Source organism: Rhamphochromis sp. 'chilingali', assembly GCF_963969265.1.
Source record: "Rhamphochromis sp. 'chilingali' genome assembly, chromosome: 16".
NCBI lineage: Eukaryota > Metazoa > Chordata > Actinopteri > Cichliformes > Cichlidae > Rhamphochromis > Rhamphochromis sp. 'chilingali'.
Window position 1 is genome coordinate 21525186 of NC_137943.1, and position 27934 is coordinate 21553119.

The 27934-nt window shown below is 41.2% G+C and overlaps 2 protein-coding genes across 7 annotated transcripts; both read right to left on the bottom strand.

The window, feature by feature from the left end:
• Positions 1–8621: 8621 nt before the first annotated feature.
• Positions 8622–27597, bottom strand: gpt (glutamic--pyruvic transaminase). 6 transcript variants are annotated; one of them, XM_080906850.1, is made up of 13 exons: positions 27432–27556; positions 24047–24130; positions 22738–22924; positions 18591–18680; positions 18304–18412; positions 18021–18154; positions 14944–15187; positions 12955–13034; positions 12730–12866; positions 12342–12516; positions 10851–11006; positions 9274–9386; positions 8622–8951 (listed from the first exon to the last, which is right to left on the bottom strand). In XM_080906850.1, exons 3-13 carry the CDS (start codon positions 22873–22875, stop codon positions 8861–8863), a joined length of 1467 nt encoding a protein of 488 aa, XP_080762976.1. In that variant the 5' UTR covers positions 22876–22924; positions 24047–24130; positions 27432–27556; the 3' UTR covers positions 8622–8860. The 6 variants fall into 6 exon arrangements, with proteins under 6 accessions (XP_080762976.1, XP_080762974.1, XP_080762973.1 ...); XM_080906848.1 differs by lacking the exon at positions 24047–24130 and having other exon boundaries at positions 27432–27597; XM_080906847.1 differs by lacking the exons at positions 24047–24130; positions 27432–27556 and adding an exon at positions 23839–23971.
• Positions 25774–27425, bottom strand: fuz (fuzzy planar cell polarity protein). Its single transcript, XM_080906852.1, has one exon. The coding sequence runs from the start codon at positions 27118–27120 to the stop codon at positions 25822–25824; it is 1299 nt and encodes a 432-aa protein (XP_080762978.1). The 5' UTR covers positions 27121–27425; the 3' UTR covers positions 25774–25821.
• Positions 27598–27934: the final 337 nt, after the last annotated feature.

Sequence of the window (27934 nt, forward strand, 5' to 3'; positions counted from 1 at the left end):
AGACTTTTTTGTACATCATGATATCTCCTATAAGCCTACCAGGTTTCAGATTCATACATAAAACACAGAGCTGGGGCTGTGGTTTTGAAATTTTGTAGGGGGCGCTGTGGAGCCATTTTGGGATATTCAATGAAAATGATCACATGACAACAAAGCCTTCATCCATTTGGAGGTGTGTGCCAAATTTCAAGCCTCTATAAACTTGCCAAGACCCTCAAAAGCCACTTCATCTTTCATGTTGAACAGCGTTGCCACCAGGGTGCGCCGTTCAGTTTAAACTCACAATTTTTGCACTGAAGCATCACGAGGGACTGATGGTGATATTCACCGCTTTTGAGGTGGCCAAGATGAACCTGTGAAAATCAGTACAACAAAATTAAAGCCATGACATTTCCTGTTGCCACTAGGTGGCGCTGTCCGTATTTCCGACAATGGGCACATCAATCTGTTCAGGGCGGGTCTGACATCATGCCTATAAAGTCTGGTACTGATCAGACTGGATTTCATTGAGTTATACTAATTTGTTTCTTCATGGCGTGACATCAGAGTTCGCCATGCTGCTGGGGTCACACCCTTTCGCGAAAACTCACAGTTTTCACTGTAACCCAAGACCAACTCCTTAAGGCTTTCCTGGAGAAATTTGAGGCTGCAGATGTCACCCATCACTATACTGTACCCCAAAGTGTAAAACATGACATTTCCTGTTCCCACTAGGTGGCGCTGTCCTTGATGTCAAATATGGCAGTTGAAATATGTTCAGGGGTGGAGCCTTATCATATGTGTGCTCTTTGGTCCAGATCGGAACATGTATGACAGAATGAGAGGCAATAAGATTTTCATGGCGAGTCATCGAAATTCGCCTTGGCGCCACGGCCTCATAGTATTGTGAAAACTCAAAAGCTCCGCAATTTAACATGGCACAAGGGTGTAGTTGACACTGACCAAATATGAAGGTTATGAAATCAAACCCCAAGGAGGAGTTCGCAAAAGTTCGAGGCATGGAAATGGCAAAATTAGAGCCAAAATGTCACCTTCTCTTCCAAATGGCGGACTTCCTGTTGGGTTTGCGTCAATGGGCCCACAGACTTTTTTGTTCGTCTTGGCATGATACACATGTGTGCCAAATTTCATACATGTAGCTCAAACGATGTGGTCGTAGGGCTGCATTTAACAAGGCATAGGTGGCGCTCTAGAGCCATTTCCCAGTGCTCATATGTAAAACCATTAAAATACAAAATTTTTCACCAGACCTGGCATGTGTGCAAAATTTCATGAGTTTTTGAGCATGTTTAGGCCCTCAAAAAGGCCCTTGTTTCGCCTGAATAATAATAATAATAATAATAATAATAATAATAATAATAATAATAATAATAATAATAATAAGAAACGGAGCAGATACAATAGGGCCTTCGCACTCTCAGTGCTCGGGCCCTAATAATAATAATAATAATAATAATAAACAGAGCAATTACAATAGGGCCTTCGCACTGTCAGTGCTCGGGCCCTAATAATAATAATAATAATAAACAGAGCAATTACAATAGGGCCTTCGCACTATCAGTGCTCGGGCCCTAATAATAATAATAATAATAATAAACAGAGCAATTACAATAGGGCCTTCGCACTATCAGTGCTCGGGCCCTAATAACCCGTCAGCTCTGCTTCAGCCAAAGTATGCAGAAGAGCATCCCGAGTGCACAAACAGCCAAACATTGAAGCAGATGGGCTACAGCAGCAGAAGACCACACTTTTGTCAGCGTGGGCTCACCAAAATGACGAAAAGCCCCAGCCTACCTCAGCATTATTGCTGACCATGTCCATGCCCTCATGAGGACCCTGTATCCATCTCAAACTGGTTTCTTGAACATGACAATGAGTTGCCTCTACAGTCTCCAGATCTCAACCCAGTAGAGCATCTTTAGGATGTGGTGGAACAGGAGATTCATGTCATGGCTGTGTTGTCAGCAAATCTTAAGCAACTGTGCGATGCTGTCAAGTCAATATCAACCAGAATCACAGAGGAATCTTCCCATCACCTTGCTGAATCTGTGCCATGAATAAATAAGGCAGTTCACTAGTACTGTTACAGTTTTTGAGTTCATGGTGACTCTGGCAGGGGGAAAGTGGCTCTTATATGAAAATGAAAGAACGTCTCTTTTTTCAGCCGGATTAAAATTATGCTCACAGTCAGAAAACTGAGAAAGAAAACGGCAACGGAGCACCTGAATGTGGAAGCAGAAAATCTCCTTCTTTGATTACACCACACCTACTTGTAAATCATTATGTTCAAAACAGTGATTGTAACAGCTAAGTTTAAGTTTAACCTTAAGTAGCAGCCACATACGTCTTCAAGGAAACAATGCAGTGGTTGATTGGAAATGAGGAGTGTTTGTTTCACTCATTTCCACCTCCTACAGTGCATCAGTTTAATTTTCAGAACATTTTACTTTGAGTATGATGACAGCATAGGATGATAAAAGAAGTAGACCAAAATAACTTTGTATTTTGGAGTATTTTACCTTCTTTGTTGACTTGTCTTTTTATACAGTCCAACCCTGTAAGGCTCCACAAAACAAGTGTGACTGCACAATAATAAATTTTAACCAAGTTATTTAATGTTTTTCTAATAAGAAGACAAAAATTACATGCAGCTACTTTGCATTCATACCAAACAGCTAAAGTCAGCAGCTACGCTGTAGCCTGGAGCAGCTAAAGTGTGATTAGTACCCATATACTGCATGTAAAAACTGGACTTAGCCACAATAATATTAACTACTGATTTTTTTAAGCTTTGTTTTGAAGCATATATTTTGGCCTTATGGATTACTATCTTGTTTTTGTTGATTGTTGAGTTTTTCCTTCCCACTGTTGCCAAGTGCTTGCTTAAGCCGGTTGCTGGATTGTTTTTTCCCTCTATTATTGTAGGGTCTTCACCATGCAGTTAATAATTCCTCAAGGCAACAGTTGTTGTGATTTGGCACTATACAAATAAAATGGAATTGTAAAGTATCTTGTGTAAACGTACAAGATAACAAAGAAATAACCAGCATTAGGTTTCCATCCAGGTGAGGACATCAGCAATTACTTGGGCAAAAATAGATTCTGTCTTTACTCAACGCTGATGGCTTCTAAATTTCAGACCCCTTTCTGTCTGCATCATCATATCTTTTCAGATCATGATGTGGCCCTCAGAAGCTCTGTAGGGTAATGCAATCTAAACATGTTAATTTGTGGTCTAAGTTTTGGCATTTTCCCCTGGCAATTTGTGGAGATTTCTTGGAGTCAGCTCTAAGTGGACATTTAAAGAACTGCAGTTTTGTCACATCCATAATAGATTTTTATTTTTATTTTTAGCTTGGACAGTTTCACTAAGCTATTATAATATAAATAATAATAAGCTTAATCCAATAAAAATAAAATAAGACAATAGCTGGCTGCAACCCTTTCTCAGTTAAAACTCACAGTTAAATATTGTTTTGATGTTTTTTTTCCCAATAATTAAATGAACTAATTACAAATTAAAGCACCTTTCATATAAGGTTCACATGAGATTTTATGTTAAGTCACTTCACAGCGTTACAATTTTGACCAAACTGGTTATCATCAGTGTCCACGCATACAATATAATGAAGAATTGTCTGTCCACAAACACAGCTGAGGCTCAGTAAGATCTTCCAGTCAGTCAAATAAATCTCGTATAAGACTGTACACAGTGAGTAAAGACTGGTCATTGTCAAAACCAGGACAGCCACATGACGGCCCTGATGTCTGATGCATGACTGTCCCTCTGTCGCCCTACATCCTCACCCGAACTAATGATGACCTTTGATTCCCAAAAGATGTCAGGAGACGGGAGAAAAACTGCAAACGCACCCAATTAATTTTGGGTGAAGAGGACTGGAACGTGTGAGTGCGTCAAGCAGCTGGAGTGAATAGTGAAGGGCTCCAGGAAAAGACAAAGCTCAGTGTAATTAGGATTCAGGAGGCCCTTTGTCAAAGATAATTAAAGCTGACAGCCACTGTGGAGCAGAAGGGAAGAGAGCAGAAAACCCCTTCAAACTACAAGCTTCACTTTTAACACATACTCTACATGGTCTTTCACTCTTTCTGCCTCTCATACACACTTTGACACACACAAACCTGTATCACCATCCATCACCCCTACTTGCTCCGAAACTGCATGCTAGGCAATAAAATAGATGAAAGATTAAATAAGACAGTAAAAGTAGTTGTGGTATCTGCATGTACATCCTCTTGAGCCAGAAACATCTGAACAACGTGATTAGAGGAGACAGCTTCAGGAGTGAGCAGACAGCTCACACTTCACCATCTCGACTTCAGTCTTTATTGCTGCAATGGAATATTTCTACATCGCTTGTCTATTTAACTGTTCCGTTTTGTTATTACAAGGACATCTTCCTATATTGAACTGGTTTGATTAAAGATGCCACTGAATACTTCTGTATTTCAAAGCTGCTCTGCTCGATATTTTTATATGAGCAATGGATCAAAGTGACAGAAAGAGGTAGTTTGCACTGCTCTGTTTACTCCCTTACACTACCTTGCTATATGGAGCCTGTTCAGAATCCTATCTGATACCACGGGGGAAATTCAGTAGCTACGGATTAGAGGGACAAACTCCCTCTGATCATACTGAAATGAAACGTTTTCTCACTTCCAACCTGTTGAGCATGGCATTTACGCATCCTGCAATATCACTTTAATCATAGTTTCTCTCCACTGGTTTCCTGTTTGTGTTAGAGATTATTTTAATATTTTAGAGATGCTGTTCATCTTCAAGTTGAGCCTTTAAAAGTGCTACATAGTTAAGACTTAATTCATAAAGTGACGCTACTTTTGCTTTAGGGTCAAAATGTTCAAGGGCTTTCGGTGTCTATCAACTGCCTTCACGGATAAATAAAGATGGGTATCAAGGGAAGCATGTTTAATGTAAACAGAGTTGGTCCTAGCATAGAGCCCTGTGGAACTCCGTAATTAACCATAGTGTGTGGGCTCTCTCTGGGTACTCTGGATTCCCAGACATTCACATTAGACTAATTCTTAATTGAGTATAAGTGTGATTTTGAGTGTGAATAGTCATCGTTTCTCTGGAATAGACTGATCAGTTCAGGGTGTGACTTGTGATAAGCAATAAACAAAGTGGTTGGAAGGACATATTACAATTTATTATTTCCTTCCCAAAAATCTCTCACCATTTAAGTACATGAGAGGAAGAAGCTGACAATTAAAAAAAAATGATCATGTGGTACCAAATTTATCTCTACAGAAATCATTTTACTACCAAAACCTGGAAAAATCTGGCTTCTTTCAAACAATGTCTTAATCAAAGCCAACAGACATACACTTTTTAATCTGTAGGCATCTGAATGTGCCATCTAACTTCCCTACAGAAAGTATTTATATATTTTTTTCAAGGATTTCTGAAGTAAAGCAGAAACTACCAGTGGTTTAAAACCAGGAACAGAAAACAACAACAAAAAAAGGATCTGTAGAGCAGCTCATCAGGAAGTTCACGGTTTTTAAACCACGTCAGTACGACTTCTGATTCTATCAGCCGCTTCTCGTGGTGCTGAGCAAAACTTCACATAGATTTCACTGTCAGTCATGCGGAATGGCATCGCCATGGTAACTTTCACTGCTTCACTGACACAGTGTCACTAACTGACAGTTGATTCATTTGAATATTGCCGTCTGATTGGTTTGTTTGACTCTAATCTCTCTCCGTGTGGTTTGACCTGTCATGCGCGTTCACATTACAATACCTTTTTCTCTCAGAGAAAATTATTATTCTGCTCTGCTTGAAATGAACATTACACACTTTAGGTTTACACTGTTTAAACCTAATGATCCACCTGTCTCTGAGTGTTGCAGGTAGAGCAACTTCTTGAAATAAAGATGGGAAAAAAATGCTGCAGCTTGTGTTTCACATATCAAACAGAGAGGGAAGAGGACAAAAGGAATCCACTGAAATGACGCAGGGTCACAATGAAGATAACTTCACCGTCACAGATGTTTTAAGAAAAATCTTGAGCAGCAGGTCAAAAATTGACCTGTGACCTGCTGCTGCCAGGTCATTCTTCTTCTTATTCTCTATTCTCTTATATGTTTCAGTCCTTTCTTTTTTTGAAGATTCCTCCTTGTTTTGTGTTTATTGGGGCTTAATATAACATAAAACACAAAAAATCATATTTTGCATGGTTGGACCTTAAGAAATTAAGGCTGTCACTGGTGCCGACTGCAGCCCCATAAATATCAGGCCCTTCATCCGAGACTGAAGGGCTTCAAAAACAAAAAATGTCTTCAAAGTTCTCATCAGGGGAACAATGGAGCTTCAGGAGGTGCAGGGGTGTCAAACGGCCACTGGCTATGTCCAGATGTTGCAGAGAGCATCCCTCATGACTGAGGCCCTCCTCTGTGTGGTAACGACTGGGTTTTTCAACAGGACAATGCTACAGTACACAATGCCAGCAGGACAAGGGACTTCTTCTGGGAGAATAACATCACTTTTTTGGACCATCCTGCATGTTCCCCTGATCTAAATCCAACTGAGAACCTTTGGGGATGGATGGCAAGGGAAGTTTTAAAAAAATGGACAACAGTTCCAGACAGTAGATGCCCTTCATCCGGCCGTCTTCACCACTTGGAGAAATGCTCCCACGAACCTCATGTAAACGCTTGCATTAAGCATGCCGCAACGAATTTTTGAAGTGATCAACAATAATGGTAGAGCTACTCATTAATTCATGTTTGGAACTTTTGTATTGGGAGGATTTACGGGTTTTTTTTTTCAGAGGTGTGGTCTTAAACTTTTGATCAGCTGTAAAACAGCCTGCTTCAGTTTAAACGTTGTTTTCAATAAATTGCCTGCTCAAAAAAATGTTTTGCCTCACTTCCATTTCTTCTTGCTGCATGCTGAAGCTCACAGATCAGTACACTTATCTGTGTTTGTCAGATTGGTCAGATGCTGCCAACACCTTTCTTGTGAATGCACGAGTAAATGTGGAGTTAACTCAGCGAGTTAATATTCAGCTTTGCATGATCCCTTATCCTGCTTGGTAATGACAGGGTAACTGAAACCAAATAATAGACATATACTGGGGTAAACTTTGTTCATAGTACAGTATAGTATGTGTTGTATTTTCAAAATAAAACCCTTCACTTTCTTCTTGGGAGACCAGTATGTTTTAAAATTTGTGCAATAAGATTATTGAGAAGAGCTACCAGTTACACACAGAGGTTTTTATTTATGGCAACAATATGCAACTTTCAAAATAAAAGACCCAAGACAGTTATAGGATCATGATTCTTTAAACTTAAATAAAATCCTCCATTTACTTAATGGAAATCATCAATGGTCTGCCTTTTAGTGTATTTTACTGTATATTATAACCATTTGCACATAACACAAATTACTGTTGCATAATATTTTAGTGTTTTTTTTAATGTTACTTACATCCTTCTGTTTTTATTTTCATAATATATATCCAATTCACTGTCTTCCTAAAACTGACAATTTCAAAATAAAAGCTACTTAATTTTCTTCTATTTTTTTTAAATATAAGCCCTACAGTTAGTTATGTAACTTTACCATATTTTAGGTGTCAGATTTAAAAGAGTGTGTGATTGTGAAATGTTTTCTTTCTTCAGCTTTCACCCAGCCTTCTGAACTACCATTACGGAGGAGGAAGCAAGAGATGAAGTCCAGCTGACAACAGTATGTCTTCTCTTTCTAATAGTTTATATTCTGTGCTCCCCCCCAAACTGGTTAGACTGACTGTTCCTCCCTTAGTCTAGTTCTGTTAAAAGGGAGTTCTTGCTCCTCACTGTTGCCATGTGCTTGCTCTTAGGTGAATGTCTGACTGCTGGGGTTTTCTCGTTAACGTCGAATGTTATAAGAAAAGAAGAAGCTATAAAGTTTGAGGTGACTGTTGTTGTGAATGGTGCTCTATACATAAAGCTGAACTGAAAGGCTAAGGCTGCTAAAATTACACACAATGTGCTGATTTCATCATTTGTCTCAAGGAAGAAGACTGAGGTTAAAGAAGGTCACCAGACTCAGACGAACAGATGTCAAGTAAAGACAATGCTACTTTTTCAGTTTGTGGTATGTGACATAAAACACCTTCAGTGAACAACAGAAGCATGTTGAACCAAGGAAATAAGATCGCTGCCATAGAATTCAAGGTCAAAGGAAAAGAGAAAGGAGGCTCTTGTTTTTAAACACACTCTCCAAAATAATCAGGCAAAACATCAGAGCATTACATTTATTTTGACACTACCAAATTACTTACTACCGAACCATCATGCAAAAGAAGCTTTTTCAGCATATTCTTCCAGTTGAGCAAACCCTACAGAAGTGGAATATTTTAACCATTTTGTTTTGCACATTCTCAGTTTCTAAGCAGCATCACTCTTTTCTTCATTCTTCGTTGCACCTTCTTTATAACTCAAGACGCAGAGTCAAGCCATTTAGCAAAATGAAAGTTACAGACCTGGAGTATATACATCTTTTAAAAACGACACAGATAATAGATTAAGCCATGTTGCACCAAAAAAAAGAAAAGGACACAGGTCTCTGATTTAATTTAATTTTGTACCTCTTCTTTTTTTTTTTTTTTTTTTTTTCTTTTTTTTTGGCACAAACAGCGCCTTAAGACAAAATTCTGCAAATGTCCAAATGTGACAGCTATAGAGGTTGGAGTGCGTCATCACAGAGACTACCAGAGCCACTGTAGAGAAGGCACTTAATATTAACAGATAAAATTCTGGTCGGCTGATACTTTTTGTTGTGTTTGGCCAGCTCCTCCTTTTGTGAATGGAGCGGGAAAAATGCGGGAATTTAAGAATATTGCTGGGTGAATCTCTGGTGGAACTCTTTGACTTTATTGAGGAGGATCTTCAGCTTGTCGGTCGGTGGCAAGATGGTCATTCTGGGCAAGAGGAGCAAAGAAAATGAAAACACAAATTAACCATAGTGATGTAGAAAACAGCAGATGGCCCAGCTGAGAGTTCTTTGGACTTCCAGAATCCCAGAAGAATTAATTTAGAGGTTCTGACAGGGATAATATTTAAGATATTTTTAAAAAAATGACATAAAAAATGTTTTGAGCCACTTGTTCAAAGCCACTCTAAAGCAACAGGACTGCACTAAAACCAACATTTATGAAGGTGATTGTTGTTTTATAAAAGTGCACCTACTGAATAACTGAATATCTTGATTTTCTGACTGTAGGTTGCACATTTGCTGTGTACCTGAAATGGTAGGTCCCATCTTTTTGGCCAAAGCCACTGCCAGGTACGAGGCAGATTCCCGTTTCCTCCAACATCTTCATGCAATAAAACATGTCTGGCTGCTGTCCCGTTTCCTGAGAGAGAGGAAAGGAAATATTATATGTACAAATCTTGATAATTTGGTGGCATGGGGCTCTTTAACTAAAAGCTATACTTATAACAGAAAACTGTGAGGATATATGCTTAATTTAACTTAAATAACAGTAAATAGTATTTTCAGTTCAAATAAACAAAACAAATCAATTAAAAGCTCAACTGGAACAAATTACAACAGAAAAAGCTCAATAAAACAAATACCACAATAAAATAAAATAAAGTACCACATTAAGCTGTACAACATGACTTGAGGTTGGATGAGAAGTTTAAGATATTTTAAATGTCTTCACTATGGTGACCCTCAGGTACAAAATACAACTAAAAAGAAAACATGATGTTTGAATTTTGAAAGGAAAAAAATCCATATGATTTTAATTTATTTAGTGAATTTTAATTTATCTGATAATGAACAGCTGATAGAAGATATATGACATAAAAAAACAAAAAAGAAACGCTGTCTGTGACTTTTGGACAACGTTAAAGTTGTGTTTTCTAAAAAGATATTTTTTGGGTTGTTTTTTTTAAATCTCAGGCCACAAGGCAAGTTAAAGAGGATTAACAGCAGATCTGTGATAATGCAGGTATGTGTGTGTTTTTGGGATAATGCTACTCCTTTGTGGTCAGTCACAGGAGCTGACCACATGTCAGTGGGTCAATGTGACGTTACCCTCTCTAAGGCTGATCAGATTCTCGGTGCTTTGATTCATCCGCTCTCCGTGAAATTCCTACAGAACAATTGCCCGTGGGACAGAACTGAAACCCTGAGCCATTGGAAATCATTTGTTCTTCTAAGACAGCAAGGTTGGCAACGAGCTCAGCTTCTTTGGCACGTTGCACATCCACCACCGGTCTGCATGTTGTATTTAATGGCCATTCCTAATGTGGCTTGTGTGTAGTGTGACATGAGTGCAGTTAAGGCCGTGAAGGTCACAGAGAGACATTTTTAAAACAATAATAGCAGAACTGCAAACATGAGCGATTGGAGATTAGAGAGAATGTTCTATAGAAATTCTTGCATAACTGCAATGTCTCTCTTCTTTTGTTGCTTGTGACCAATGGTAAATGGCCTGTATTTATATAGCGCTTTTCTAGTCCCTAAGGACCCCAAAGCGCTTTACATATCCAGTCATCCACCCATTCACACACACATTCACACACTGGTGATGGCAAGCTACATTGTAGCCACAGCTGCCCTGGGGCGCACTGACAGAGGCGAGGCTGCCGGACACTGGCGCCACCGGGCCCTCTGACCACCACCAGTAGGCAACGGGTGAAGTGTCTTGCCCAAGGACACAACGACCGAGACTGTCCAAGCCGGGGCTCGAACCGGCAACCTTCCGATTACAAGGCGAACTCCCAACTCTTGAGCCACGATCATCCCCAATGTCATCACCCTGAAACAGAAATGGTGAATTATTTATAAAAGAAGGTTCAGGACTGACCGTGGCCTCTTTGACAGCCTTTTCAGGGATGGTTATGCGAGGAAAGGAGTACATAGCACCCTGCACAGGGTTGCAGCTGATGCCTTGGACCGTGTTGAGAACTTGCTCTGTAAGTTTGGCCTTTTCTGCTAAGGCACTTAATGTGGCTGTGCGTTCCTGGATGTGGGAAAGAGATATTGGGGCGGGGGCAAGATTAGATCCAACATATATACATTTATGATGCTGGGATTCACTTGATTGGATTACTTTATCTGCATGTTGCAATCCTCTGTGCTGTAAGCTCCAAAAAAAAGTTTCAAATTCAGCAAAGGGTTTTTATCTCATCCCTGCCTAAATGACTTTGAGGTGCACTTGAACAGTTTACTGCTTAGATTTACATCACACATGACCAGAAGTAAACAACATGAGCAGGATAATGCTGAGCTCAAGAGCTTTTGATTTTAAGCTTTGTTATAAGCAAACCATGAAACATCTTTTGTGTTCTTCTGGATGAACTACAGTGATACGTGAAGGTAGGGCTGCAAAACAATAAAATGATTATGACTGAGCGATATTTAAAATGCAAAGCAAACAAAAATCAAGTGGTCCATAAATCAGCTCCTGATGGCGTGCTTGCATGAGCCAATCACAGGTGTTCCCTCCATCGCAAGGCATGAATTTACCTGGATTAATCTGGACGAGTGACACTGTGTTAAAAACAGATATAGAACAAAATGTCTGGCAGAGCAGAAGATGAACGGCTTGTCCCTGAAAGCCGATCATTAGCCGTTATTTGAAAATACTTCCAAAAAGAAATCATTTGCAAAGAGTGCTGTGTGTCTGTAATGAACAGCAATACAACTAACTTATTCAGCCGCCTGAAAAGACACCGCAAAGTGCAGTAATGATGAATGCATGAAGGCCAAGAAAAGCAGTGCAGTGGTTTCTAACGTCAATCATCCAACATCAGCTCAGATGTTGATAAAAGCGAAGCTGTACAGCATGCCAGCGCCGCCATCCGCCTCACAGAAGCGCACTGAAACCACCAATGCAATCGCACTACAGCTGGCCAAAAAAGTGCACCTAATAAACACAGTAAGAAATGGACATCTCAGGGAAGTAGAAGAAAGTGGAAGCTGTACCCTGCTGATTTTTTGTGTTCATGCAGCCCTACCTGACGGCACTAACAGGAAGTTTGTCTTTTGAAAATTTACCTTTTTAGCGAAACCCTCGCTTAACCCTCGATGGGCTGGATGTCTAGAGGTTAACGTATTCTGGTATGTCAGCAAGTTAAGTAAAATCCATAATCAATAGTTTGTATTCAAAAGGACTTCAAACTAGTGACTGGGGCTGTAAGTCATCATTAGAAGAGAGTTTACGGATCATTGACAGCTTTTATGCAACCACAGGGGTCACTGCTTGCTAGCTGTGATAAAGAATGTAGGTTTATGATATTTAAGCTTCAGTGTCATCATTTTATTTATATACAGCCCATGATGGTAGACTGTGTACCTTGATAAAGCTGCCATAAGAAGGTTCCCCAGGCTGTGGAGGGTTAACCACCAGGTCCATTAGAGCCTGACCAGGAACAGGAGGGCACAGACGAACTGACAGCAGCTTGGTGAGCTGGTCCTTCACTTCATCGTCCATGTTGATGATTTCCATGTAGCCCCCACGAAAACCGCACCTACAAGGCAGATTATAATGTGAGAATTACAGCAAACACAAAACAAAACACAAAGAAAGAGAGAAACGCAAGCTATATATTGCAGCCTTACTTCAATATATAGCTTCAATTAGCTATAGGAGCTAATTGTTGTAAAACCTCCCCTTCAAATAACTATTTTTTCATAGCTATTTTATCCCCAGCACAAATAAGAGGGGGAAAAAAACAACTTACTCTCCCATGTAACACTTAGAGGTTGAGTGGAAAGACGCCAGTTCCACTGTTTCTGCGTACTCGGGCCCCATCTCAAACAGGACCTTCTTAAAAGAGTGGAACTGGCATCCCTCAGCATACACATTATCCTGGTACACCTGGGAGATGAGGACAATAGGATAGATATTAACAAGGTGAAGAAGATTATACATCAGACAGATGTCTTAAGACATTCAGAGAGATTACCTCATCAGCCATGAGAAAGAGACGTTCCTTTGCAGCGAATCGAATTACATCCTCAATGCACTGTCTGCTCTGAACCTGACCTGTAAAAATTAAGAGGCTCATGATAGGGCAGTGACTTTAGCTTTGCTGCCATCTAGTGGCTCATCCAAAATACATGGAAATGTGTGTTGGGCCTGGTTAGGAGACAGGACAGTCTTTTCTTGCAGAAAAGATTTAATCCAGCTCCAGTCTCCCCCACAACTCTGAATTGGATAAGCTGAAGAAATTGGGTGGATGGATAATTTAATATCAGTGTGTTATGGTGTTTAGCTTGTCTGTTAGGATATGTATATATATGTATATATATATATATATATATATATATATATATATATATATATATATATATATATATATATATATATATATATATATATATATATATATATATATATATATATATACACACACACACACACACACACTCAACAAAAATATAAACGCAACACTTTTGTTTTTGCTCCCATTCCCCATGGGATGGACGTAGAGACCTAAAATTCATTCCAGATACACAATATAACCATCCCTCCCAAACAGTGGTCACAAATCAGTCCAAATGTGTGGTAGTGGGCACATCTGCTATATTGAGATAATCCATCCCACCTCACAGGTGTGCCACATCAGGATGCTGATCTGACATCATGAGTAGTGCACAGGTGTACCTCAGACTGCCCACAACAAAAGGCCACCCTGGAATGTGCACTTTTTTGCGCTATTGGGGGTCTGGGGACCCAGAACCGGTCAGTATCTGGTGTGACCACCATTTGCCTCATGCAGTGCAACACATCGTCGCATGGAGTCTATCAGATTGTCAATTGTGGCCTGTGGAATGTTGGTCCACTCCACTTCAATGGCTGTGCGAGGTTGTTGGATATTCGTGGGAACTGGTACACGCTGTCGTATACGCCGGTCAAGCACATCCCGAACATGCTCAATGGGTGACATGTCCGGTGAGTATGCTGGCCATGCAAGAACTGGGACATTCTCAGCTGCCATCTGCCCTGAACAATGTGAACCATGATTCATCCGTGAAGCGCACACCTCTCCAACGTGCCAGACGCCATCGAATGTGAGCATTTGCCCACACAAGTCTGTTACGGCGACGAGCTGGAGTCAGGTCAAGACCCCGATGAGGACGACGGGCATGCAGTTGAGCGTCCCTGAGACAGTTTCTGACAGTTTGTGCAGAAATTGTTTGGTTGTGCAAACCAATTGTTCCAGCAGCTGTCTGGGTGGCTGGTCTCAGACGATCTTGGAGGTGAACCTGCTGGATGTGGAGGTCCTGGGCTGGTGTGGTTACACGAGGTCTGCGGTTGTGAGGCCGGTTGGATGTGCTGCCATATTCTCTGAAACGCCTGTGGAGACGGCTTATGGTTGAGAAATGAACATTCAATGCACGGGCGACAGATCTGGTTGACATTCCTGCTGTCAGCATGCCAATTGCACGCTCCCTCATTGCTTGTGGCATCTGTGGCATTTTGCTGTGAGACAAAACTGCACATTCCAGGGTGGCCTTTTGTTGTGGGCAGTCTGAGGTACACCTGTGCACTACTCATGATGTCAGATCAGCATCCTGATGTGGCACACCTGTGAGGTGGGATGGATTATCTCAATATAGCAGATGTGCCCACTACCACACATTTGGACTGATTTGTGACCACTGTTTGGGAGGGATGGTTATATTGTGTATCTGGAATGAATTTTAGGTCTCTACGTCCATCCCATGGGGAATGGGAGCAGTAACAAAGGTGTTGCGTTTATATTTTTGTTGAGTGTATATATATATATATGTGAATACAACAAAAAAGATGCAAATGTAATGCTAAAACAACAAGGATGCACAAATTAATCACATAACTAGATTAAATGATGATAATTCTGATAATTCTCTATAATAACTACTTGATTAATTGACTTTGACATATGCAATAGGAAGGAATAAGAACTTACCTGTGGGGTTTCCAGGGTTGATGATGCATAAGGCTCGGGGGTTGCAGTACTGCCTGGCCTCATTTACAGCACGCTGCAGCTCAGTGATGTCCAGGCTCCAGCACTTTTCCTCATTAAGGAAATAGTTGATCTGCACAGCGCCCAGTTCGGCCAGTGCAGCTGAATACAGGGGATACTGAGGTATGGGTATCATAACACCGGTACGGGTTGTACCTTCGCCACACACCAGCAGCTTCAGCATTGTCTGAAGAACAGGTCGGAAAAGATTTGTGATGCTTCAGTTATAATGCTGACTGCACTATGAAAATTACTTCTTTTTTTTTTAAATACTGGTGGCTGCCAGTGCTAACTCTCATCCTCCTAGTACAGGGGTGGCCAACCCGCGGCTCTCGAGCCGCATGCGGCTCTTTGCCTGGTTTCATGCGGCTCTTACGTTCATATCAAAGTTTGTGTTTTGATTTTTTTTATGTTGTTGTTTTAAAATGTGCGCGTTCGCTTCGCTTGAGTTCAATACGGTATTTTCATCAAATGGCCATGTGTGTGAGATGAAAATACCGCAAAGTTTCCCAGTAGGAGCAAGTTCGCCCTTAAAATGGCAGGAAAAAAATGCACAGCAAAAAGAAAATATGAAGATGAACACAGGACATTTTTAACAGAGTGGGAGAGTTTATATTTTTTTGTTGAACGCAATGGTAAGCCATTCTGCCTTATATGTCAGACGTCATTAGCACATTTCAAAGCTTCAAATCTTCAGCGCCACTTCAGCTCACTCCATGCTAACATCGACCAGGAATTTCCAAAAGGGACTGAACTTCGCAAGTACGAGTTGGCCACTTTGAAAAGTCAGGCAGAAAAGCAGATACAGTTTTTCCAAAAATTTACGAAGCGGTCAGAGCTTCTTTGAGCTTTTGGATGCCGTGAAACTGTTTATGGAAAAGAAGGACAAGGACTATCCCGAGCTCTCGGACCTCAAGTGGATTATGGATCTGGCCTTTTTGGTCGACATGCTGTGTCACTTGGACAGACTGAACCTGACCCTGCAGGGTAAGTTAAAAATGCTCCCTGACCTAGTGCAAAGTGTGTTTGCGTTTGTCAACAAACTGAAGCTGTTCAAGACACATATTCAAAAGGGAGATATAACGCATTTTCCCACTCTGCTAAAAGCCAGCGGGCAAGTCGCCAGTGCTGCCCTGAGTAAGCAAAGAGCCAGATATGCAACGCTGATTGAAAACTTGCACGAAAGCTTCGTGACCCGGTTCCATGATCTACAATTGAAAAGGCCACAGATTACGTTCCTTGCCGACCCATTTAATGCAGAGACCGGCTGTTTGAAAGTCCCGCTAGTCACAGATGAAGCTGCGGCTGAGTTGGAGATGATCGATCTTTGTGAAGAGGACCAATTGAAACCTGCTTTAAGGGAAGGGACCATTGAGTTCTGGAAAAGTGTGCCAATGGAAAAATACCCCAATGTCAAACGGGCTGCGCTTAAGATACTGTCAATGTTTGGGTCAACATACGTCTGCGAGTCTGTGTTTTCTACCCTAAAACATGTGAAATCAAAGCATCGATCTGTTCTGACTGACACACATGTGAAAGAATTGCTTCGAGTGACAACAACGGAATACAAGCCAGATTTAAAGAGGATTGTTCAAGGCAAGGAATGCCAGAAGTCCCACTAAACAACATGCATTATAAAAGTAAATGCTATTGTAGATTATTATATTTTTGTTTGTGGACTTGGTTGAACTGAGAGTTTGTGTGTGTGAGACAGTGCACACAATGTTCATTGTTGAAAATGACTGGCCTGTGGTTTTAGTACTGTAGGAGTCCATTTCTGTCATTAACATGTTGGTGTGTGACATTTACAATAAATCTGGCTGAGCAGAGATGTGTGTATTTTGTGTGTGTGTGTGTGTGTGTGTGTGAGAGTGAGAGAGAGAGAGAGAGAGAGAGAGAGAGAGAGAGAGAGAGAGAGAGAGAGAGAGAGAGAGGAAAGGATGGGTGATGTTCATGTGTGCCCATGCGTATGATGTGGCTCTTTGCGGTAACACAGTAAAAAAAAAAGTGGCTCTTGGTCTCTGACTGGTTGGCCACCCCTGTCCTAGTAGATGCACCTTTGGTATCAATTTCAAAATCCTACGTTGCTTTGTTCTTTATTGCATTTACAAGTTTTTCAAAAAACTTGACCTCTGACCTTTACGATGAAGTCACTGAGATTCAAATTAGTCTTAAACTTTTACAGATACCTCTATGGTATCAATTTCAAACTCCTATGTTACCTTGTTCTCGAATTCTTGCAAACCTACATCTGCACGTTGCCCACTGGCCCCGCAGGGTTATGATGTTGTTTTCTAAAAATAATTAGGTTATTGTGTGCAAATAGAAATAATTTAAGCTTTCTAAGAGAAACTAGGATGTTTAAAAATGCTATGTTAAAACCTCATGCTCTGTTAAAAAAGCACTTGGAAAATTTTTGACAAAAACTTTGGGGCTAATAATTGTGCCCTCATCTGCATGTACCGGTACATATAATCAGATTTTCGAATTACGTAGTAGTTTGGCTGCATCTTGCTTAACCTGAATGCAATATATAACAAATATATACACGTACGACAAAAATGCACAAGAAATTAGTTCTTTGTGAGCATTCTACGAAAAATAAATATTATATTTGAGTAAAAACCCAGCTAACATTACTGCCAGATAGAGATGCTATCGTTTTAGGTCATTTCTCTTGGAGAACAAAACCGTTAAACAGCCCAGACAACCCATGAAAGGGGTCATGAGAAGGTAATACCCATCTAGCTAGCCAAAATGCTCATGCATCAGTGATCCAGTTTCAGCCTTTCTTTGATTGGCTGACATTCAATAGATTTGTTCTCACACGTATTTATTTCCCTGCTAATTGTTGCATGTACAATGCATCCTTTAAAAGCAGGCTCACTGCTGAGGCTTTAATTTCACAAGCCTGTTTTTGTAGTTCAGTGTTCAAAATCAAAATCGAGCTACTTCCTTCACTGTTGCTACAAGACAAATGTGCATAATTAAAACTAAAATGGAGACATAAATCACAGTACCACAATGCCGTCGCTGGCTCCTGTGGTGAGATAAATGTTATCTGGGTCACAGGCCACACCGCCATCCCGTCGTTCAATGTAACGGGCCACGTCCTGACGCACAGAGTCTATGCCTTGACTGGCACTGTAGGAACCTGAAGGAGATTCATATGGAGACGATGCAAGCTGCTATAGTAACACAAGCTCTAGAATCACCGCAGTGGCTATATATCACTCAGTAGGTGTATGAAAGGACTAAGGGTGATAATTACTAACACAAAAAACCCCTAGACCTCATACACACCCATACTGTTCCCGCCACAAGACTGCAGAATGCGGCATGCTCTACTTTTAGCATCCTCTGGGAATGTGCTGTCACTCAGCAGTTCAGGGTAGGAGCAGAGCGCCAGGACCTTTAAACAACAAGATTGAGTAAGCATAAGGGTGTATTATCTGCATGCATTACTACATAAAACGGGCACACTGACAATGACGTATATGAAGAGTCAGCGTTAGTGTGAAGTACATTAACAAACATGAAAAGAGTTGTTATATTTAGATAGAAGTAAAGGGAAGGGTTTAGGAGCAGACCTGTCGGAAGAAAGTGATTGGCTGCTGGCCCATAGCGTGCGCGTCACCAATGTTGGCCTTAATGACCTCTGCAAAGGGCTTCTTCATTCCCTGTCAAACATAAACACAATTAGCAGCAGTTTAACTATACATTTTGTACACAACAACAACTACTTTGATACATCAAAAAGCTTTTAAAAATAGACAAAGACCATCAGCTGCACCTAAATAACCTTAACACTATGCCTGCACTCTTTTAAACACATACATAACTGTTCCATACACACGGACCCCACACTGGTTTACTGGACATGAGACTTTATGCAGCTGCAAGTTATGCAGAAAAATTAAAAAGTTGCTTTAGGGATCCAGTAACATGTTGGCAGACACTGATATGATTGATAATCACCTATCAACAAATAGTATGATATTTACACATGGCAGTGACTTTAATTTGTATCTGCTGAGTCATATCAGTTTACTGCTAGCTAAATGTGGAAAGACAGTCAGAGAAAGAACTAAAATAGAAAAGAAGAAAACAGAAAACAATAAAGGTACGAGAGTCTGACTGACGATTTTTAAGGACCGATGTGATATGTGGAGAGTTAGAAATCTGATATTTCAGTATATCAGCTGACTCCTCCCTCCACCACAACAGGGAAGCTACAGTGTCAAACATGCAACATCAACACTCATGGTTGAACATTGTGTTTTTTTCTTCGCTTTTTACATTTATTGGCTGTTCTAAATGTCAAATCAGCACTGGTTATCTGCAAAATAGTAATCGACCCAGAAATTCACAATTTGTGCATCCCTAGTTTGCTTTACTGAATGTCATGTCCCAGATATTATCCTGAACAAAAACACTGGGGAAAGTTTTAGCAGCTTTATAGAAAAATGCAAATTCTTTCTAATTTTTTTTCAGTCAGCAAGTTTTCTGGGTGGAAGTTGGGGGGGTCGTTTGTTTGTTCAGTAATGCATCAACAAAGCCAAAGAAAGGCATGGCTGATAAGCAACAAAAGCTGATGTAAACAAATAACGACCCCCACCCCACCCCCTCAAAAAAGGAGCAAAAAAACAAAACTCTTACAGACAGTTAATAAAACAAAGTCTCAAGGCTTATGATTAAATTCTACGAACCCGGTCATTTAAGTAAAATATAAACTCCAGATAAGACAGATATGCATGCACAGCATTTGTGTAAGCTGTGTTTATTCAGGAGGAGACGCAGACCACTTGGAAAAGTAGTTTAGTGAGTCTAGAACAGCTTTGATGGAGGTCAAATGTGCAGACACAGTTTCTACCTGAGCAAACCAGCTTATCACATCACTTCTATTAACCTTGTGAAACAAACAGACTAACATTACACAAAAAGCTTTCAATCTCTTTTGTGCAACCTTTAAAAATAAAAACAGCATGGATTACATGAAGCAACAGTAAGCTAAATGTTTGAAATAATTAGCCATGAATATTATCTATATAAGAGCTATTTGTTTATGGTCTCCCAGGCAAATAATATAATACTCCAAGGTCTGAAAGATAATCTCCTGACCAGCTGAGACCTCTGACGGAGGATAAACAGCAATACAGTGAACCACACAGAGAAACATGCACGTAAACACATGCTGCTAACACCAGATGTTAAGACACAGTGCGACAGTGCAGAAAATCCACCAGTGAAACTACACGCTGACACCCTGCAGAAATCCAAACAACACATTTGATTTGTCCAGTCCAGTTCAGATTTTAGGAAACATGATTCCCTCGCTCTCCCATTGGTCACACACAAGAGGCGTCTCTCAGGCTGAGCCAATAACATTAGACAGTGTGCATAACACCCCTGGGTCAAAGAAGCGTCCATTCATGATGTTGATCTTTTAGAAAAAAAAGGCTGACCTCTGCTCCTGGCCTGTGCTTTTTGTTCATCACTTATAAAACAGGAGAAAAAAACAATACTGAAGGTCCAGCAGGAGAGGCAGTGTTTCTTTCTACTGAGGGGCTTTCAACAGTTTCGATTTTGCAGCAAAAAGTCTGTTATAAAAATTCACTTTGCACTCTTATGTGTCTGTTTCTTTGGTTTGTTCAGCTAACAGTGCTCCAGCAGAATTAAAATATCTGGCAGCTCATTCAAACAGCCCCATTCACTATCAGATAGCCGCTCATTAAAACTAAACAACAACGACAGTGTGATATTTATCACTGCATATGCATACTGGTACAGTAGGTTGTTGCAGTTTGTCTTGTTTCTGTGCTCTTTGAACAACACATACTTTGTATATGCTAGAAGGCACAATGCAATACTGGTCCTCATCCAAAAAGCAAACAAAATTTACAGAACAGGGGACACAGCGTGCCTTCTTGTGTGCGCGTACATGCTTAACCTCCTAGGACCTGGCGTCCACATATGTGGACATCACATTTTGGGTTATTTAGACCAAAATACTCAACATTGCTCTACAAGGGCCTGATATCCACTTACGAGGACATTATACTGCTACTGTTCTACCGAAATTTTAAATGAATATCCTCATATGTGGCTCTCATTTTTCTTAGAAACAAAAATCAGGTAAAAAAAATCTGGTAATTCTTTGATTTTACATTCATTGAGCCCCAATATGCCCAAATATCAAAGAGAAATCAAAAATGCATGCCGTGGGAGAGTTCGGGTCTTAGGAGGTTAATGCCCAGACAAAAGAGAGAATATTTTTCTGACTCGTTTCCCAAAGTGATCTAAGACTAACCAAACCTGTTTGAACGAGCAGCTGTCCACAAAAGAGTAAGGCGTGCTGCAATAACTACGAACAATTCCAAGCATAATTGGCATCATTTGGTGAGTGCTTCAGAAAAAATGGAGAAGCTGAGAGTAAGCCTAACTGAGATACATTTCTCCCTTCTGGCTGTGCAACAGTATGCAATTAGAGAACTAGTTTTAGTTAGTAGTAAAGTTTATTACAGTTTACCAACAGCTGTAAAAAGTTGTTTCACTTGTGAAAATTCTCCTGTACCTTTAAACCTTAACTGTGCTTCTACCAACTGAATCCAGCTACAATTGTGTCTGCTTTTTGAGCACCTAAACATCAATTAGCACCTGATATAACTGTTGTAGCTGAGAAGAAAATCCCATATGTAGAGAGAGTGCTCATCTGTGGATGAGCATCAGTCAAAGTAAACAGAACATAATATGTTTGGAGTAATTGAACCATCTGGGTAAAGGGCTACCACCGTCATTAGAGACCCTGTTGCCCGATGTTACCGTGCATTTGACCTGAGCGAGAACCCGCTCGCATACTCATCCTTTAACTAAGCAAACCACTCAAGAGAGGACAGTTTTCACACCAGACTGCACTCAGCACACTAACAGCTGGTTGCCACATCACCATAGACAGCTTGTGAAGAAGGGATTGAGCAGAGCAGAGAGAGAGAGTGAGAAATTAGCAACAGGTTCTTATTTGGTGCCAATAAAGTGCAAAGAAACTTTTCTATTATTTACTTAATTTCAATGTGGTTATATAAGAGCTGAGAGTTCATTTTTAGGAGAAGAGAGCAAATCTCTCTTAGTAATTCAATTCACCATAATGACAACAGTTTTTGCTGGAATGCAGAAAAAATTAGACTATGGACTTTCGCTGTGAGGTCAGTTTGTATTTTTACATAAGCAGTCATCGTTTAGAAACAAGGAGTCAATAAGACCAGCTGAAAAACAAGTTAGAAATTAACCAGGTGCATCACAGAGAGACAAAACGTAGCCCTCTGACGGACTTTGATAAGGGCGTGTAGAGGAGTTAACCAAATGTAAACAAAGACTTTTATTTGGCAACAGTAGTTTGTGAGTAGACATTAGAACACTAGTTAACCTGCTCTTCAATTCAAGCCAAGTAAGTACATACACTAACTTGTTGACACACTGAAACTCTTTCACGGAATCATATCTATCATTTTGTAGGACTTGAGAACAAAGTAACATTTAAAGTCCCATGAGATTAAAATAGGCACGAGAGGTGAGTGGCATTTGATTGGTTCACAGCTTTGCAATAACTTTCAAAGTAGCACACATACACCCACACACACAATACATTCATCTTACATGGCCACATCAGAAGTTAGTCTTTATTGTCTAGTGAGACACAAAGTAGTGTTCAAGTAGGACTCTAGGCGCCCTTGTACAAACCTCTGAGAGCTCCCTCTCTAGCTCCACGGCGCGCTGTACGATGGGTCCCCGCACGGCGTACTCCACCTTCTTCACCGTGGGGTTCATGGTGTCGATGGTCAGCACCTTGGCCCGGGACATGATCCCATTCTCGGACATTTTCTCTTTGGGAAGTCCACGCCGCGTCGCACTCAAACTCGATAGGGCTCTGCCGGGAGAAGAGGAGGATGACAGAGGGGGACAAGTCAGTGAGCGGGTCCTGGGGTCTCCGCCGGGCCGCTGCGCTCCGCTTCTACCGGCAAACACCTCGTTCCGCCCGCGGCTTAAAAGCCGGACGTTTCTGGAGGAGAGCACCTGCATCCGAGCGGCTGACATGTTACCAGACTCTTTCAAAACAGCCGAGCGACTTTAGAAAACACTTCTGCGGGCACAGCGAGCTGTACCGCGCCGGTTGCTTCACCGGAGAAAGAGGAGTGAAAATAAAGTTGAGCAAGAGGAGTGACCGCCGGGATCCTAAAAACGACTCCGCGCGTGCACAGTCGAACCTTTAGCACGCGCTGAAGTTAAAAGGAGGTTTCGACCAAAAAAAAAAATATTGCGTCAAAATCTGAGGGTGGTGACAAAATACGACTGTGTCTACACAAAGTTTTCACTGGGACTTTTTTCTTAGGCGGTGCATATTTAACAACACGGCCGCCAGCGAGCGTACCCCTCCCCTTTTTGTGTAACCATCTATATCCCACCCGCTCTCCTCCGTTACCCGCCGCTCCGTGATGCTGTCAATCAGCGACGGTTCTCCGGTTACTCGGGCTAAACTGCTCCACGCCGGAAAATAAGCTAATCGGCTGCTGACTGTTAACTTCACCGCGCTTTTCTCTTTGTCCCGAGATGCCCACGCGGCCTGGGTGGAGACAGAAGTGAACTAAATAGTTATCAAAGCCCCTCCTGCGTGGACTGCAGCTTTGTTAAACTTCACTCACGTCCCAATCCCCGTGGATTAATGCAAAAGAATGTGAGAAATCTCCATTTCCTTGTACCACAGGAATAAGCCGAACCACGCTGCAGTTTATGTAAAAATCTGCACAAAACGTACACTGTTCCTGGATTAGAAGGAGGCATTACCGTTTCTCATGCTCAGCAGTGTTTCCAGGCCATTGGGAGTAAGGGTCAAACATAAGGAATAAGGTCTGGCCTGGTAACACTGGTACTTCAGAATGGGGTGGTCTTTGTCTAGGATTGTGTCTCCTGGCTCACAGCAACTTCTACTAAATGCAGAATGAGTATGGAGTGCAGTGCATCTGATGAGAAGCGAGGACTAGAAAGCACTTACATGCTACTGATCCTCAGTGATTTTCAGTAAAGCTGAGTCTTCACACTGAAACGTGAGAGTGCAATTGGGTTCCTCAATTTATCGCTGCAGTTGTAGAGAAATGCAAAAACACTGTCATTTATTCATCACCACCAGAAGTGCTCATTCAGCAATGGTGTGTTTCATCAGTAATCACAGCTGTTATTACACCATCAAGTCCTGTAAAATAATTTTTTTGTAACGCAAAGATGATCTTTTCCCCCCCCTTGCATGTAAGTTGTCTCACGGCTTTCTAGAAATGTGAAAATTTTTCTACACCTGCTACTAGCTGGGTTATAATACATAAATACTTAAGCATATTTAATGAAACCCTGCAAAGTTTTACCCTCATACTATGAACATTTTTATGGTTATGGACTTTCGAAATGCTTAATTTTCTCAGCATTTTATACTCTAATTATTTCTTCATGCTGGAAGACAGAAATTATCTTAAACACACATTTGAGCTCAAATAAAAAGTGTAGCTAGTCCTTGTTTCTGTGACTTTATATAATGGACAATAAAACTGGTGCAGTCTTGCTACCGAAACTATACATTCTGCACACAAACAAGACTTGAGTGGATATAAAATTGGACTGGTTGCAATTTTTAAAACACAGATTACATGTACTTTTCAGACTTCAACATTTCTGTGTCTCCTCTGCAACATTTGGGCCTCAAACATATACTTCGAGGGCCTGTAATTTAATTTAAACTTTAGGACTTAGCTTTGACAGACTCCAATACTACTGACAACATTTTGTTTCATTTAGGAAGTGGTTTTGAGGTTGTACTTTCTGTTGTACAGCTGGATATAAAATTGATCTGGTTGCAGTTTTTAAAACACAGCTTAAATGTACTTTTCAGACTTCAAAATTTCATGTAGCTAGTTCCTGTACTTGTGTCTCCTCAGCCACATTTGGGCCCCAGACATATACTTCGAGGGCTTGTAACTCAAAACGTTCATACTCTCGGTGCAAGGCTTTATTAAATACACTAAAGTTACTGCACAAAAATAGCAGCTGATTCAAAGAATGCTGAGGTGGAAACGTTCAGTTTTGACCACTTTGATTACTCAGCTTTGACTGACTTAAATAATATTGAAAACATTTAGTTTCATTTAGGAAGTGGTTTAGACGTTGTACTTTTTGTTCTACAGCTATTGAGTTTTGCAATGAATCTCTCAGCCAGTAGTGGGCAGACCCATCAACATGAGAAAACACGTGAATGACTGACTCAGTGAAATCAAGACCCAGAGAAATTAACCAACTATATTTAGACAAAATATAGTTGGTATATACAAAATATACAAAAACAGCAGGCAATTTTAAATCCAGTTTAACATCTTCACATTATTCTCCAGTATATTTTAATACACATTGTAACAGTGCTGCCCTCTAACGTAATGACCAGCTTATAGAGAGGCAGGGCAGTTGTAAAACAGTGATGCAAAACAAAACTCAAAGCACTTTGGTGTAACATTTCAATGTGTTTTTATATTTTGCCAGCATTAGAGGCAGCGTAGTAGAAACTGTAAGAGCTTGAGTAGTGTTTCATTGTTTCTACCATAGATTTTACCAGTGCACAGTTAATAACTGTCTTTACAAAAATAGTAGCTTATCTTTATGATGTGAGATTTGTGTGTGAGCATATAATATGCTTGCGTAAATCAGTAAAGAAAATGTAAATTCACATTAATGTTATAGATATTCACCTGTGATTTAAAAAAAAAAAAAGGTATTAAACAGCAAATTCAATTAGAACCCTGTGGCTGCTACTATATCAGACAGAGTCTGTGTAGCCAGTGTACGCAGTGCAAACGTGGGCACAGATGGTAAGATGAGCAGAAACAGCTGGTGCTGTGGTGTTTGAAGTCCATAGCTTTTGCATTCCTCTGTAACTAGATAACATTGTTGGGGCTGGTGGGAGAATCCAAGAGGAAAGTCTTCAGTGTTGCTTCTTTGAGCCTTTTCTTCTGTGGAGACACATAAAGGCTCTTCCTGGGTGAAGTACCGTGATGTGCTGAAGATATAAAAGAGTTTCAGCAGCTCCCAGCAGCGGGCTCTGGAGAGTAATGGATCATCGTAATGGTAATTGGAAGTCCGTACACAGGAGACTGCGCGACGTGTTTCACGGTTGATGAGAAGAAGTGCCAGCACATCAGGCCGAACGGATACAGACCCTGGTAGGCAGCGTTCTCCAACAGCCAGGCACTCTCTCAGGGTCTCGACCAAAGGAGACCAGAAACGACCCACCAGCCCAGTCTCAGCTCCATGCAGGGATGGGGTTGGACCGCACAGCACACATACGTCTGCTCCGGGCAGCAGCTGGAAGCGGAGAAGACGGTGGGCTACAGTGGGGCTGCCATGAGGAAGGAAAATTGGGTAATCACAAGAAGCAGATCCAGAGGCTGAGTGTGAGCGTATCAAAGCAGAAAGCAGGACAACTTCCTGCGGAGCGAGGCGCCACCACTTTTCAGTTGCTGTAGCGATTCGCCCATGAACAACGAGGCAACCAAACTCGCTTTCTGCAGCCTGAGCAAAACCATCCACTGCCTCCTGAAAAAGAGCAGGATTTGGGGGCACCAGTGAATCAGCACAATGTGTAAGGTTTCCCAGAATACCCTCCTGCTTGTCCTCCAGTAGCTCATCAATAAGACTGAAGCAGGACCTGAGTTCCCTTTTAAGCCTCTCAACATTCCGGACATTAACCAGCTCATCCAGCCCTAACACCAGCACCATGCAGCCCCACACATTCTCCAGGAGGCGTTGTAGACGGGCCTCCTCCTCTTTGCTGCTGCCCACTCCGCCATCTCCACCTCCACTCACAGCGATGAGTATCACACTGTCCTGGAAAAGTCTCCACACCACCTTCCCTCCACCTTGCGTCTCAGAGCAGGTCAACACTACCCCCTGACCACCTCCGAACATGTGAACACCATTTAGAGAGCCTATGACAGAGAAGGGCAGCTGTTTGGAGGCTCCTCTTGTGAAAAGAGGGACCCCGCTGCTGGCTGTGAGGCAAAGAAGCTGTGTAGCGCCATCCTGGAGCATCATCGTGGCAGTAGTGATTTAAGGTTATGCATACGCTCAACAATCTAGCTATTCAGCTGCATGAGATTACTGAGCCAGCTAACTAACGGGTTTAAATGAGCTGATTGTATAATGACAATGACCGAGTAAAGTTGCATCAGCTAGGGTGAGCCGTTAGCATCACGTAATCCATTTTCTTCCAGCTCACTGAACCGGCCACGAACAATGAGACAAGCTATCAAGCAGCAAATCTAGCTACTATACCCGGATATATTCTGCCGGCTAGCTTTGTCAGCTAACTGTAGTTAATATGTCAGGTTAACAAAAGCAGTTACCGTCGTTTCCACAGTAACGCTGTCCCATGATTCATTCTTCACACTGATGAGAGCGGTTTCATTCGGCTGGTCGAGCTGCAGTTACGACTTAACAGCTCTGATGTAACCGCTCAAGGAGATGGACATGGAGACCGACCTGGGTTCAGTGCCCGCGTACATGGAACGACTCTCAACACGGGTGTGATTTCCGTACGTTCACATCTCGCGAGAGTTCAACCAACTGCTCACCAACAGTCGCGAGCAGATAAGATGCCCAGTTCATCATTTTCCCAGAACATTGTTATACAAAATGCTGTACAGTTTGTACAAAGGCAAGCTGCAAATCAACAGAGCAGACTAAAGAGTGTCCTTCTGTATATAAATATAATAAAAATGTGAATAGAGAATAGAGAACATGTCTCAACTCTGTATATTTTTATATATTTTATTTATTGCTTACTCTATTTAATTTGTAAAATATGTGTGTACACACACACACACACACACACACACACACACACACA